Source organism: Helicoverpa armigera, chromosome 22, assembly GCF_030705265.1.
Source record: "Helicoverpa armigera isolate CAAS_96S chromosome 22, ASM3070526v1, whole genome shotgun sequence".
Classification (NCBI taxonomy): domain Eukaryota; kingdom Metazoa; phylum Arthropoda; class Insecta; order Lepidoptera; family Noctuidae; genus Helicoverpa; species Helicoverpa armigera.
In genome coordinates, this window is record NC_087141.1 from 4,863,200 (window position 1) to 4,879,932 (window position 16,733).

General features: G+C 37.1%; 2 protein-coding genes across 2 annotated transcripts; both read right to left on the reverse strand.

The window, feature by feature from the left end:
* Nucleotides 1–3,733: 3,733 nt before the first annotated feature.
* LOC110377019 (uncharacterized) lies at nt 3,734–6,251 on the reverse strand. The gene is made up of 2 exons (XM_021335692.3): nt 5,950–6,251; nt 3,734–4,351 (listed from the first exon to the last, which is right to left on the reverse strand). Exons 1-2 carry the CDS (start codon nt 6,131–6,133, stop codon nt 3,795–3,797), a joined length of 741 nt encoding a protein of 246 aa, XP_021191367.1. The 5' UTR covers nt 6,134–6,251; the 3' UTR covers nt 3,734–3,794.
* A 2,368-nt stretch (nt 6,252–8,619) lies between these two features.
* Nucleotides 8,620–11,357, reverse strand: LOC110377020 (uncharacterized). The gene is made up of 3 exons (XM_021335693.3): nt 10,951–11,357; nt 9,423–9,579; nt 8,620–9,180 (listed from the first exon to the last, which is right to left on the reverse strand). Exons 1-3 carry the CDS (start codon nt 11,120–11,122, stop codon nt 8,790–8,792), a joined length of 720 nt encoding a protein of 239 aa, XP_021191368.1. The 5' UTR covers nt 11,123–11,357; the 3' UTR covers nt 8,620–8,789.
* Between the last annotated feature and the right edge of the window lie 5,376 nt (nt 11,358–16,733).

A 16,733-nucleotide genomic window follows, 5' to 3' on the forward strand; every position in this document is an offset into this window, starting at 1 on the left:
TATAAAGGCTGGTAAACTTATACTAGAAATTTTGCGGACGCCAAGCCCTCCCATGCGAATGGGAAGAGTAGCCTGAACCCAGGCTCGGTCGTCTAGGGCCACATTTAAAAATATATTATCAATAAATGTAAAGAATACGTACCCATTGTGTGATAAATCAGAATGCATTCGTCTATCTACAACTGCCTGTATCCCTTACAAAAATCTACAGAAATTACGCTTTGCAATTTTATGATATTTATCTGCTAAAAACCATAATTATCCACATCCACCGCCACTACGCTAGTCTTTTGTTACAAACCCATCACACTTACATCATCATATACCTACCAATTTTTTCTTAGAATTTGTCAAAGTCTGTCTTTGTTAAAAGAAAAATACGGCCGTTTTGTGTGACCTTGCATACCTCATGCTTAGACATACACAAATCTATTCTATTCGGTAGCTTACGCAGATAGATTTAAAACTGGTTATTATCTTGTTCATGTTTAAGCCTAGACAAGATTTAGAAGGCAAAAAAACAGCTTTAAGCGCTACACCGTAAAATATACAGATTTCTGGTGTTTGGAGACTAGTCTAAATTATCACGTGTATTACGAATGATTTGAACGCTTGATTGGTGATCTTATGATAGTACATAATTACTTTTGGTTACATCACTGGCGCTGTGGACACAATTGCTTGTATTGTTTTTAATTTTGATTAATACTACAGCTTACTCGCTTGTGTTTGGTTGGTATCTAATCGGGATTGACATAATATTGACCTTAGCTGGCTTGACCGTTGCTTGACCCAACAAAATAAGAGGAAATAACAGAATCTGTGCTGACTCAAATTGACCGGTTCGAATGATTAAAATTTTTTATTAACGCACCTACCATACATGACAGTCGATTAAGGTTACATCCTGCACTTTATTCTAGAGATATTTTTGTAATAAACATCCGACTTATTTCGCAGCTGCAGGGAACCGCCTGGCGTAGTGGGGCAAACAGCGCTAAGTGGCAGGTACTGTCGTGTCCTCGCGGAGGGTGACGGACGCCTAGCCTAGCGCATTGTAAACATTATAGATTTTCTGCCTCGCCTGAGATCCAGACCAGGCACACCCACTTTTATTATGCCTTCGCTCGCACCGCTTGCGGCTGCGTGAACCAGCCCGCTAGCGTAGCTCCATTCTAACTTTGAATAGCACTCATAATTTCGTCAGTAAAATACCAGCTGCTATTTTAAACGACATTATGTCTGCAAACTACAAACAAGCCAGTTGCATTGACAAACTCTAGAATTATTTTAAAAGTTTTAAACACCTGTGCAGTGGTATAATTTGTGATGTCGTTAAGCACGCACGGTGTAATCAGCTGTGCGGTGCACTGTTTCACGGGGAAAGGCTTTATTATAAGCAACCTTATTGATTGAGCACTCTCACGCGATACTGACATCAAGTTTTATGTGACTCATGGACTACATAGGGTTCTTTGCCACTGCAATAGAGGCGAGGCCGTAATGTCCCGCCTGTCTCGTAAAGGCCTTCGCGTCATTTGGCTCTGAGTAATGTATGTTTGTGTCTCACGAGTACTCACAACCTTTTTCTAAAAAAACAAAACTGTTACGCGAATATGTCTCACGAACGCTTACGACACCGGGTTCCTAGCATTGCTTATCAACAGCATTGTTCTCAAAGCTAAACTGATTGGCGATTGCTGTGATTAATTAAATTAGCACTTAGTGAAGCAATTCATTAGCAGCTCTTAACCTGATTGGTAATTAGCGAGAGTTCATTGCAAGCTGTTTGTCCCAAAGAACTGCTCTTACCCCAATGCGTAAACAACATTATAATCCACGAATGCTTTACTAATTATCTTCTAACGTATTTTGTCATTTGGTCCATTAATTAATATTTTCATTTCTTGCTCATTAAGGCATAATGGGGCCTCAGTTTGTCGCATCTCATAATTATTTTCCGTTCCGTTGATTCTCCAAATATAAATTGGGTTTTTACCGTGTCATTGATTCTAAATAGGAAGTGAAATAATTATACTTTATTATAAGGAGTATTGCTTACCAGGTTTACAATGGATAGACTTACGTCACCTTTCAAAATAAGTCTTGATATGAACAGTACAAATCACGACTTAGCAACAAATTGTATTGTACGGTAAGGAAGAAGAATTCCACATTAGGATCCTTTCTTACCTAGAAATACAATAGATCGAAAATAAAATGGACTTATTTCGCATCTAACAGAAGTCTAACCCCGATCATAAACTTAAAGAAAATCAAGTGAAAGTCGAAACTTCTGATACTAAAATACCTAAATTGACTGGGATATTGAAGTAGGTATTTGAAGTTAAAATTCCTCTCTAGCGATGTCATTGCTGAAGTTCCAAAGTAAACATTCCTTTGTATTTGTGTTTAAATCTTCCACGTTATTGACAAGAAAGTCTATTTGTTCTTTAACTTTGAAAGTGGTTTCTGCAACTTTGTCAATAACTCTTCTCTCTACATCGTACAAAGTTTTTGTGAACAATTTAGGTAATTTCCATTGTTTATGACTAATTTTGTCTTTTGCTATGGAGAAGATAATATGCAAATTTTAAGAAATTCGAATGAATTGGCTTCCAACTTCAAACTGCTTGAAATGTAGTGTACCTAGAAGAGAGATTGTTTAGATCTGTTCGTACAATTTGAATCCAAATTCAGATTCAACCAATATGGCTCTAAATGCGTGCCCAAATGAGATCTACCAAAGCCGAATTAGGACCATGTACTTAGTTACCAACTGACGATACAGATACAGGTGAGCTTACAGCGAAGCTTATTCAGAAACCTACTTTGCCTTAACAAATTCCACCTTAATGAACAGAAAATGCGTACTTGTCTTATTTATGTGTCAAGTAAAAATAGGAGCCATTAGTTTGAGATGTCGCATTCCGGCTCCGTGATAACCCGTTGCTTGCACGTAACACGTTCGATGTCAACCAACACGTGCTTTGGTACGCGCAATGATATACGCAGTAGGTATAATGTGGTTGTCGGAAGGGTCAGCCGCCCCGCACCACGCCGCCCCCCGCGTTCTATCGATCGCGCCACGTTGCCGCCCCGCTACTTTCCCCGCGACGTTGCCAGCTCGCTGTTACTATTTAGACAGATTATTGTAACAAGACTGACTGGTGTATCATTACTTGTTGCCTGTTACCGGCGCTCGTCGCTGTGATCCTACGGAGCAGAGCCTGGTGCCTTCCGATGTTTACCACGTCAAATTAGCTATACTTTGTAAGCTAGCCTCCATCTCGGCCTTTTTTGCTCGTCTGAACAGTTTGTGTTTAAAATACATCTATCTTAGTCTCGGGTATTTTCGTATTTGTTTTTTTAATGTTCTAAGCTCTTTCGCTTCTATCGTAAGATCGACTAACAGGCAACGTTATTTCTCTCGCATCAAATGTTTATGTATCGTCACTGCTCTATTTATAAATTCTTATGTTTATATTCTCGTTTCATTCATCTTTATACTCTCGTATTGAACTGTACCTACCTACTTAACCAGATAAACATACATATCTGTCTATTTTGGCATTTCTAGTTCAAGCCTTGTGTGTAGATGAGCTGAATCAATCACGGTGTTGGTTATGTTAGTTTCAAGTTTTATGTTCTTTATTTAAATACGGTTTTAAGGCTTAACTTTTGCTGCAGTGACTGCTGAAGATCTGACTATAGGAATAAATAATACAAAACATTGAAAATGTTAAACATTTATTAACTGTAAAAAAATGGAATGATAATATCAGCAAATATCACTATGAGAAGTCACCTGTAGTAGGGTCTAATTTGATAAAGTTCCTTTTACCTGTAGACGACCTTAAACCCTTAATTAAACACAACACTTCACTTCGGAATTCTAGTTTCTGGTCCATATTAAACTCCCTAACTGCAGGTAGCAACGATTCGAAGAACGATCTATCTTCGTCTTCAACCGGAGAACTAAAACTAACGCTTGCGTCTGGGAATGGGGTATCTACATATTCGATGTCAGTCTCCTCTTTGCTGGTCCTTTTTCTTTTTAAATTCTCTATAGTGGAGGGCGAATCTTCTGGGTCGCTGGCCCACATTGTCGAGTCAGATAACAGATCGAACCTTTTGGTTTTAGCACCTCCACTTTTTAACTTAGCGTCTTCGTCGTCGCTCTGGTTATCACATTCCACGTCGCTTCCCGATTGACTGGTCTTATTATTGTACAAGTTACTTAGGAAAGTCAAATGTTTTGCGTATACATAGCCCTTTTTACCATATTTTCTTTTACGATGACGCACGAATGAGTCTCTTATGTTTCGCCATTTTCCGTGCAGTTTACGATCTGGAAATATGGAATATTTGCTTTTATATAATAATTGTTTTTGTTTCACGATGACACGCCAGCTATAATTGGAAAATAAAAAAGAACCTTCGCATAAAGATAGGTAAAGTAGAAGATGCTACACAGAGTGACAACGAAAGCCTTAAACCATAAAATGAAATAAAATGGCATTAACAAAAAACGATAAGTAATTTCTATACCATCATAGTTTTTACTCACCGAGAAGGCTCGGCTAGTCTAAATAAGACTACTTCACTTAGTATACTTAACGAACATGAAACTTTTATGAGGCAAAGCATTACAAAAGTCTATCGAACCCGCGGGATATACGATAATAATTGATGATACAGCTTATTTTGAATTATTTGCATAATAGGGGGTTTCCATTTGGCTATGCGGACGAATTGAGATGAAACGCTTGAACTAAATTGCTCCACACATTTTATTCAACCCCCAGTTATCGCCGGCCCGAGTTTACCCCTTTCAAGCGTACAAGAAAGACCGGGCTAAGCTTTATGAATCGTACCATAATATATTATATTTACATCTATCCATATAATGTTATTGTAGGATTTGTTATAAGTTTGTTATTACTCCATGATAATCATGGAGTTACTTTCCTCTTTCTGTATTGAAATCTCTGGCTGGCTTTGGACCACAAACACAATCTTCAAAAGAATTACTTAGTGTCCAACCCGACTATGCAGTAACTGATTTGTCTTCAACTCATCAGTTCAGAGACAATTGACAAGTAAACTGAGTTTGTTCAGTCAGCCCCTAACCTAACTTGGGATAACTCAAAAAATGTGGATGACACGATTCTAGGTCCGATGACTAGGTCCTTATTTATGTAGATGTTCGAAGAATGAAATGTGAAAAGAATGTGTAAGAATAAATTGCGAAATTCAAAAGCCTGAGTCTTGCCTGAACTGCTTTCATTCTAACGCGTATGAAAACACACACATTAGTTATAGCAAAAACAGTCGATAGTGCCGTAACCAAACAGCCAAATAAGTCCATAAAAGAAGATATTCTAAGTATTTTCCTTGTCGTTACACGAGAAGTAACCCGAAATGAATGGATGTGTTGATGTTGACTCGCGAAAGGCGAACCGCTTTGAAACGAACACGAAGGAACGCGATCGATCCGTCGACTGGTTGCTCAACCGCGAGTCGCGACCTCTGGCTTTCAAGGTGACGCATTTCGCAGGTATACGCTGAATCGCGCACGTTGGTTTATGTAAATAAAGCATTGAGACGAGGGACCGCCTATTCCTAACACCTTTTCTAGTGTCTGCTTATTGTTGAAAGTATAGGTAGCTGTGGACTGCCGATGTTTGATATAATTTGTTCATACTTATTGTAGGAGTGTTTCGTCCGTTACATTTTCAAAATGGCCACGTGTTACATCATTATTTGTTTACTAGTTAAAATCTAGACCGATACTAAGACCTAAACCTGAATTATGCGTCACTATCTTATCAAATACTTGTTGTTTGTAACACTTCTTGAAGAGATGATAAATAAGTACGAATTCTATCAGATTTGTATGCCATACATGCGTAGGTATGTATTGTGGAATGTGTCGGTCATACTCACAAACATCATATTTTTCAATATCGGGAATTTCGTCAAAGTCAGTTATGAAGACCCTAGCGATCTGCGCCCAGGCTTGCTGCTTCTTGCTCTTGAACCTGTGGTCGTCACTGTTAATGTCCCATATTTCCGGGTATTTCTTCACTTCACCTATGAACGTCTCAACGTCCAGACAGTAGGAATTCATGTTACACTAGTGGAAACGCCGCGATTTCACTGCGACAAACAAACACGGCAGCCGGTACGGACGTTCGACGCGGAGTGACGCAGCGGGGTCGCAGCGGCCCGCCGCAGCCCCGCTTATACGTCTCGCGTGTGCGTTTTGCGCGCGGTCTGGCAACGTCGCATCGACCGCTCGCCTAACGTCCTTTAGTATTTTTTTGTTTTAATTTATTGTAATTTATTTGTTTACCGTATTGTCTAGCTAGTAGTAATATGAATGACGTAGTTTCTTACGTGTTAATTTTATCATAATGAATTGAATTAATTAGTTTGCTAAGGTTTATTTTTATCCCTTTAATTAAAATTCCTGGTATGTCCGGCTAATGATTGAGAGTGACCATATTATTGCTGCTAATATTATGTACAGTTATTCCTTTGTCAATACCGACATTGTGGATATGATCTTAGGTACTTTATGATTACGTATTGAAACAAACAAGCAAACACGGTCGGAAGTCCACAATATCTATGTGAGCACTGTTGTACTGGGTCACGTACAGTTGATTCCTATTAATAACCTACATCCGTGATAGGTCAGTTCATTCCATAACTTTAGATTTATTATCTAGCTATCTTGGTGGTCAAAGATTTTTCTCGGATCAAACATATCATATCATCATATCATCATACATACATAAATGGAAAACCCCGTATCTAGGAACGCACTAGGTTGGTGGGACCACATAGTTCCTGTTGCCTCATTAGACTGGTAGTTGAGGTGGTAAGGTCGGTAATAATTTATCAATAAATAGACTTTGGTGCTCATTTCAGAAAAAAAAATAACAAAACGAAAGATTATGCCGTATGTTTTCAATTTCTCTAATGTAGAGCTACACTTTACATAGGTAATATGCTAAGTCCACCATGCATGAAATGTGTAGCATGTACCTACAGTGGTCCCATCCAGATTTAAGTTTCAAGAAATTGCAAAAACAAGATGTGACAGTCGCTACCACAGATCTAGTGCAAGGGAAATGAGAATATCCCGCGAACGTATAACGTGAAGCGAACAAGCGAGAATTATTACGAAACTTCGGAATAATCGCGCAACTTCACAATTTAGGGCGCCAACTTCCCACGAAGTGCTCCATAGCGCCAAGTTTTGCATTTTGTCCAAAGATATGGCCGGATGCTAGAAAAACTCAGCGAGTTTTTATATGTTTTTTTCTCGGTACCACAGAATAAATAGTACAAATACAGAAGAGGCACTTTGGGTAACACTAGTGCGCAAAATCAATAGTAGCTGTTTCTGTTTAGTAATGTATTTTTTATATTTCTCATCTAAACCAATCCTAATGAGTGTTATTTTTGTTCCAGGTATATAAACTGGTCGGCCCTCTTCTATAACTTTAAGGTAAAATAATACAACCATGTGTAAAAATAAAATAACATTTATTATATTATATGTAGGAACATACATATATTCAGTAAACAGGAAATAAGGAAATCACATATAGTGTTATTTATAAGTATAACTAATTGAACTAAGGAAAACCGATAAACAAGTTTTTGTCATCATAGGTCCAATGTTTGTGCCTAGCCAAAGAAAACTAATTCTTTTAGTGTTAGATTCTAAAACTGTAGGGTATTAATTAGAGTTAACAAACAAAAACTGATATTTTTTTACACAATATATTAAGTATTTATTATTTTCTCACTGTATATTTAATTTTAACTAGACTAGAAAAATAATGTTATACTTATTTATAGTTTTAATAGTAGATACCTAATTCTATAAAACTTAACCAAATGATACTCGCTACCGTTTTGAAAACAAAAACCACTTAACTTTGAAGTTGGTAACTTTTCACAAAAATAAACTTATAAATAACCCTAAGATGGTCATTTTTTATGAACAAAAACTGAACTGTGCAACTATATACTAAGAATAAAAATAGTTTTGTTGTTAAGGTTCACCTTAACAATAAATAAACAACAGATAAAAAAATTGACACTTTGCCAAAAAGGGTAGAATTATATTAGAGTAACTAATACCAAAACATAACACTCGTAAACTGTCTGTTTTTGCCAATAGACTTGGAAACCGTCCATATTTCAGATACATTTCTTTTATTTTGCACAAGGCTGTTATGGAATAACCAATGTAAGAAGCAAACATAACTAAAACTGTCTAAGTTATGGTCATACCATACTTTTATTTGGAACCAAAACAAATGGTGTCTCTAGACAAAATAGTAATTGTTGTCACATCAAAACAGCCAATGATATAATCACCAATTAAAGCTGGCTGATACACTTCTATTTATTTGCCCGATTCCTTGATCCTAATAAAATGTTCAAGTATCAATACGCTATAATTTTTATTACTAGAGATATGTCGACAGCCTGATCTTTTATGAAACAAGAAAAACTAATATTATAGAGACTACTTATTACACAGCTTGAAAAGTAATCTGATTACAAAGTGAATATTAAAAAGTTCCTTATTTTTTTTAGCTTCAAAGAATAATTACACGTTTTTATGCAACCAACAATGCCAACAAAAATATACTTACAATCATTGAAACTTAAACAACAACAAAAACAATATGGTACTTATCCCCTCTAAAACTATCTTTAACAGCACCAATGAATTAATTAGCAACTTCTATAACCTTATCCTACTCTGTACTATCATGCCGTGGTCGTTTGATATCTATAAAGTTTTTGTCACTCGATGTTCCTGGCGTGGTGTTGTTATAGTGACAAGAGACAGCTTCTTGCATCACGTTAGCGATCTGAGCTCTCACCCACATCTTGATATTGATAGGCAGCTGCCTCATTTCAGGGAGAAACGACAACAGGAACAGTCGATCACTGTCCGTCTCCGTCTCAGCTATTTCCATCGGAAACATGGGCATCTCCAACTCCTCAGTTGGCTGGTGACTGCCCTCGCTGGACTCCCGTTTTCTCTTCTTTTTCTCACGTTTCACCTTCTTAACTTTAACCGTTTCAATATTCAATGCCTCTTCTGGTATCTGTGCCTCTAGCATTATATCTTCATCCAGTTCCCTGGTGGAAGAGAGATTATTAAAATGGAACCGTGGTTTCTCATAATAAGGACCTGCTGTGAAATGCTAAACGCCCAGAAACGGTAGAGTTGTGCTACATAAAAGAAGTGGTTCAAGGAAAATTATATCTGAAATTTCAATGTGGATAATCAAGACTTGTGCCCCTGATGAAATAAGTTTGGGGTGCAAAGTGCACCTCTTTATGTAATAGAAGTATTTTTTATTTACAAGAGTAAAACATACTCGTCTGCACTCAAACTGCCCTCGAAGCCTCCGAGGAAGCTCATCCTCTTGAAGTAGCGATACACTCGTCTGTTGATCCTGATGCCCGAGCGGCGCGCGCGCAGCTCTCGGTTGTAAGCGTCCCGCAACGACCGCCATTTCCTTTGCAACTGTAGAACTTTATTTAAGAAAATCATAGGTATTAGCTGTCAGTCATACGTTTACTTATTTTACTACGTGCACCTATGTTTACCAATAGAGGTTAACGTATTGTGAATTGCATAATAAACTATACAAATTGTAGAGGGTTTGTATAAGATGGACCTTTCATTAAAAGTAGTTATTGTAGGTTATAGGTTGTAGGTGTATAAGTAGTTAGTGTATTGCGATTAGAACGTCGTAGATCTTTTTGTCGACTCACGACTTCACGACTGAATAAATGCGTCAAGAAAGTTCTGCCTTCACAAAAATGCTCCGCTCCATAGTAATATTTTTTTAGTACAAGTGCTACACTTTCTAAAATTGTTGTCAGCTGAGCAATATGCACTTTTATAGATTTATAACAGCGCTGAGACAAAAAATTGGTTACTCCATCCAAGACGTTATTTATCTTCGTTTTTCATAAACTAGGAATGCTTTTTTTTGGATTAAAGAAAACGAAAAAAAATCTCAATGCATCATTAACTCTCAGACCGGCTATAACTAGATATTTCCGCCATCATCTGGCAGTAATGAACATTGTGATTCATAAATAAACCGCGTAACATACTGCGTTCATATTTAACGAACTTTGGCCGTTTCGCACACGCGTCACGGTATGCAAATCACATGTTTGTTGTACCAGCCATTATCATAATGTACGCCAGACTATTTTAATGCGGTCAAATACCTGGAAAATATGCTACCTACCAAACTGTTAAACTATTTCTTTATACTGCCAGTTAAAACTCATATTGATTGATGATAATTAAATGTATGCCTAAATGAAATCCTAATTTGAGCAAAGTTCAATGTCATCATGGTCAGAATGCTATTAAATTGTTATTATAGCGATAAAACGTTAATTAAATGGCGCAATTTTATTCCGTAGCGCAATTCAGTAATACAAAATACGAATAGCTATTATTCTGTGTTATGTTATAACATTTCCTTATTATGGTTTGTTATTAAATCGTAAAAACTATGTAACGAGGGCAAAAGGGCGGGAAACGGATAACGGAACGCGTTCATCATTAATCGCGCCTCCTCGCTGCATGCCAGACACTGAGCGACTCGACTGTACCAAACGTCAAAGTCGACAGTGCATAATGTCGATTTTGAAAAATCGTGCCCGATTTTCCACGTAACTAAGGATTTTTACTTACATTTGTTTTTTCTTTACTAATCAGATGCTTTGTTGTGTATGATATCAAGAGGTATACAAAATCCAATAAGAATACCGACCTACTACAAAAATAAATTGCGATTTATTTCGTGTTCAAGAATACGCACGACAGCTCAGTGAAATTGACAGAACAGAGGCTAGGTTCGTTTATTTTCCTATACTAACCTCTGTCATAAGCTGTCGCCTTGTTGAAATCTTCCCAACCTTGGTAAATGACCGATCCTATTTCTTTCCATAACGCCAATTTTTCCTCGCGGTCTGTAGGATGATCAGCTTTGTACAAACCCGGTCGCTTTTTTATTTCATCTATCAATTGAACTGGATTAAAGACTGACATTTTGACAAATCACTTCAATCGTCGATATAAAGGCGTAGTTACGATTGCGACGAAAAAAACGCGCCACCTCCACAGCGGGGTGCGATGCGACTGACGCATTATCGCGCGTTTGTGCGCACGCTCGACTCTCGTGATTGGTCGCGTTGCGACTCCGCTGACAGAATCCCGCCCACTGCGACTGGCGTGTCGCTGTGTCGTAAACTTTGTCGAATCGATTCATTTTAACACGATAACAACTTTGTTATTTTCGTTTAGGTATAGTTATTTATAAATTACCTATTATGATTCTTTCTACATACCTATTATGCCTGTAATTCTCGCATGTGTTGTTCTAGTAAACAGTAAGGTCATTACATTCAAAATTAGTTCCTAGAAGCTGAATGCGACAAACTTAACACAAATGTTGCGGTTTGGATTAGGGTTGCCAACCGTACTATAATATATAGTATTGTACTATATTTCAGGCCTGCGTACTATATACTGTTGAAAAAATATATAGTACGCAAAAATATTATATTTTTCACACCGAAATCTAACAAACAAATACTTAATTTAAAAAAATATTTACGCGCCTTTACAGTAATTTTTAACTGTTGAGAGTTTTTTTTTTGTTTTTTCTTCACTAATTTACTATATATTTTTTTGATTTACTATATTTTTTATACCTTAATTTGGAAAATACTATATTTCGCTGATGAAATGTTGGCAACCCTAGTTTGGATGTCCTTGAGTATGATAGCCATACATTTTGTAGTGCTGAAAATAATTTAGACACAGTGAAGAGTGACGCTACCTATTTATTTACTTTAAAATGAGGTACATTTCACATTACTCTGGTAAATACATAATTATATTAACGTCAAATAAAATGAAGTTTAATTTGCTGCACATTCATATTGTACCAAGCCCACCTGCCTCAGATCTGGTATGTGAGGTATTCATAAGCCCATGTTGCAGGTATTTATAAAAACATTTGTAGTAGGTACCCCTTGTGGGCCGGCACGACTCACGGAGCGACCGCAAGGCAACGCGTCTTGTGTTTGCAGCCAGCCCGTTTGGCTGGATCGTGCGACGTTGCCAAATCGTGCACGCGCGGACACGAACGGACCGCTTTTCAGCTTTTTTTTTAGCTGATGCACTTTTCATGTTTTCACACGAAACCTGCTCCGTGCTAAAAATTAACACAAAAGATTTAGGTAGGTATATGTATATTCCGGAACTTGGTAAATGTTTATTTTGGCATAATTAGCGTCTGAATTTGGAGTGGATGTCGTTGATGATGATTGATTGTTTTCAAGTTTTATCGCCAGAGCTAAGCTTAAAATTTATTTATTTTAGTACAGGTACGCATTATATGGCACTTTATCATCGCTACCCACTGGTTCTTATGCCAATTCTTATAATTCTTAGTCACCAAGCCCGAGGACAATTGCGTTGGATTAATTTTAACAATTTTAGTTGGTAAAACATTTTATATCCGAAGTTAAGTAGGGTTTTAAAAATTCAGTAGTGTTGTCTGTTCAGTTTGTCGATCCGTTGAACCGGAACTTTTCATCTCACCTACAAACAAGTAGGTATCGATTCGCTCGACTCTTGCAAGTTTCGTGTTGCAAACGGACGGGCTGCAGACATTCCTTGTTTTGTATCCATTCTACATTTTCCTAAGTGTTTTTAAAACATGAGGCAGAAATAGAATGCTTACGTGATTGTCAAGTGTCCATTATTCAAGAAATAAACACTAATTGGCACATCTCTTTCATTCGTTCTGTACTAACAATTCTTCTGTTGGTTATTTTGGTTTCAACATCATTTAACACCCTCAAATGCCCTTCTTATAATTAGAATTTGGAGATTCAGAACACGACTTGTCTTTCTCATTACTTATTAGGGCTTTTAACCCTAGTATAAAGCTTAGTTTCACAGCACTTAGAGGCTGCACCATCAACTGTAATTGCTCACATTCAAGAAACTTATTAAAGCTCTTGTTTCTCTAATCCTAGGGCATTAATTATTTGAATAGAGCAGCTCAGAACTTGATCAGCTTCTATTATTAATTTATTCATTAAAATTACGTCTCAACTATTCTTATAGGAGCCTTAACCAGTTCTCTGTGGGCAAATGGGATACAAAGGCTGACAAAGCCGTAATGCTTTTATAGGACGAAAAAAAAACGTCTGATATAGACTCAAGCCGTGCAATGCTTGCGAGGCCCAAGAATTACCATCATCTAGTACCCTGTATCGACTGCCAGCTGAATTCCAAATTGCATTTTAAGTGCACGTTACCATGTTATATCAAAAGATCCTACGTTACTAGACAATTATTGTAATGTTTGGTCCGTATGAATGTTTATTTGATCGTTTTTGTTGCTTGCACATGCAGTAATAGGCGTTCATTGCAATGATTTGTGACGACGTAAATAGCTGAAGTAATTTATAGTCGTAACCTATTCTACTCAACTACATTGCTCATGCATAGATTCGGTATATGTGACCTACAACCATTTAACTGACCATTTGATATGTTGCTGATGTTTACTACAGTTGCGCTTTATTTTGGATTAACATTGAAATTAGTTTAGGTTTTGGCAAAGAAAAAACAGTAACCCAATTAAATCGAAATTTTTAAATAGCTTCTCACATCAAATTAGCAATTAGTTAATCAGCTGTGACTGTTCTGTCTGTCAGAATGTGCAGAAAATGTGTTAATGAATGAATCCTTTTGGTAGAGTGTGTCGAGCTCTTGATTCTCGGCCCGAATTTATCGACGATACAAGTGGCGGCTGCAGCACGCGACGTTGCCGCTCCGCCGCCGGTACCGCTATGCGACGTTGCCGCCTCGACCCACTTCCAAGGCGGCAACAGGCGCACTTTTTTCGCTCGCCAAAATGTCGGAGTTTATTACTTACCTATAGCTTTGCTTGCTATTTTTGATATCAAGTTTTTAGTACCAATGTCGACTACCAATAATACCAACGCATGTAAATATCTTTAAGTAACCTTTACTTTCCTGTTGTTTACGTTGTTGGCGCAGAGAATTTAGAAGACTAAAATACCTATCATGCTATTTTAAGTTCGACAGAACTGCCAAAGTAAAACGTTCACAGTGCAGTTTTTGAGCAAATTATCAAGTAGACCTTTATGGTATGTGGTACCTTTATGGATGCAAGTTCAAGGATTTTTTATCGTCCAATTTTTTTCGACAAACTTTAGGTACCTGACTAAATCAGGAATTAATTAGCTACCTATTTACTTATTCTACTTGGTTTTGTGTCTTATATATAAAAAAGGACGACATTAAACCTTTTTTGAGAAACAACTATTATGCCTGCATTAAATGATAAAAAAGAGATCATAAAATCGATTGTGTGAACACGCCCTTAGTCGCAAGGCGTACAAACTTTTTTACAGTTCATTTAATTCGCACTGAGATATGAATTTCATGATCTTTGCAGTCTATGTTCTGTGACAGAGACTTGAGTGTGTATATCTACCTCTAGATAGGTACATAGAACCACTGAAAAGGTATCTGCCTTGATGTGCTTTGATTTGAAGTTGCCATTTTAAGACTGATCAATCAGGAAAGGAAAACCAGAATTAGAAATGCAGGGAATGTATTTCAAATTAATCTTCAAGACTTCTCAAATTATCAATGTGTGCTATTTTTTAGGGTTCCGTAGCCAAAATGGCAAAAACGGAACCCTTATAGTTTCGTCATGTCCGTCTGTCCGTCTGTCACAGCCGATTTACTCGGAAACTATAAGTACTACAGTGATGAAATTTGATGGGAATATGTGTTGTATGAACCGCTACAAAAATATGACACTAAATAGTAAAAAAAAACCGGCCAAGTGCGAGTCGGACTCGTGCACGAAGGGTTCCGTAAATTACAGTTAAATCAACCTATCTCAAAAACTATAAGAGATACTTTGATCAAACCAAAAATCGTTGAAAGAGTTAATTAGCATGCATCACCTCTATTTTTTAGAATTTTATACCCGTAGTTATAAAATAGGGGGGACATACTTTTACGACTTTGAGAGCTGATATCTCAAAACCGTTCACTTTAAGAAAAATGTTTTTAGAAAACTTTATATCATTTTAAAGACCTTTCCATTGATACCCACACGGGTATGTACATCGAAAAAAATTTCATCCCTCAGTTACATGTATGGGGCCCCACCCCAATTCTTTTACTATTTAGTGTCATATTTTTGTAGCGGTTCATACAACACATATTCCCATCAAATTTCATCACTGTAGTACTTATAGTTTCCGAGTAAATCGGCTGTGACAGACGGACAGACGGACAGACGGACAGACGGACATGACGAAACTATAAGGGTTCCGTTTTTGCCATTTTGGCTACGGAACCCTAAAAAAAGAATTGGGGGTGGGGCCCCCCATACATGTAACTGAGGGATGAAATTTTTTTTTTCGATGTACATACCCGTGTGGGGTATCAATGGAAAGGTCTTTTAAAATGATATAAAGTTTTCTAAAAAACATTTTTCTTAAAGTGAACGGTTTTGAGATATCAGCTCTCAAAGTCGTAAAAGTATATTTTATAACTACGGGGTATAAAATTCTAAAAAAAATAGAGGTGATGCATGCTAATTAACTCTTTCAACGATTTTTGGTTTGATCAAAGTATCTCTTATAGTTTTTGAGATAGGTTGATTTAACTGTAATTTACGGAACCCTTCGTGCACGAGTCCGACTCGCACTTGGCCGGTTTTAGTTTTGTATTTTTGCAAACCGCACAGTTTTGTCCGTTGCCATAGAAAGCGCGCAGTCTTGCGACTGGTTGCATTATTAATCCTTTCTGTCGCATCAGTTTAATCTGGACGTTTTAATTCTGCGGACTCTTTTTCTCAACATAAAAGGCAATTTTAATTTTATTGTTAACGTTCTGGATACCTAGCAAACACAATAATTTTCGTGGAGTTTTTGAATCTGTGTCTTTGCTTGGAGAGTTTACGAACATATGTGAGAGCTTATCTATTAGTACTTACTTTTATTGCCTAGTTCTCGAACTCTGATGTATTTTAGCATCGTCGGCTAAAGCATAAAACGGGGAGATATAATCTTAAATTAATGTCTGCGCAAAATCACATAGTAAATTACATCGTGGAACTAAATAAATTGCTTCAGGCAAAAAAGCCGTGGCAGAGTCATTAGGTAAACTTGTGCTGAGAAAAACTACTCGCCAAACAGTTCATTACTTATTTTAACTTCTTTAAAATATTAAGAAAAAGAAGAGGTACTAAGCTTTAACTTTTGATATTTAAAAAAGCAGTGGGTATAGCTAAATCTATGTATAAATGGTCTGTAACAAGTAAGCCGCCCAGTCGTTTCTCTTCTCCATGCATAACTCGTATTGTAATCCCGGGAAATACATTTACAAAGCAAATGTGTAGTTGTGTACTGTACACCATACAACTGAACAACAGGATAAATCAGTTCTTAGAACCGTAGAGTTTAACAACTTGGGGATGTCTGAAATTCTTCTGTTTGATGTTTAGCTTGATTTGGTACACGTTTACCAATTTGTTTTGATGGCTGGCTGTTAGGTGGTAGACCTGTAAATAAATAATCTACATTTAAATTCA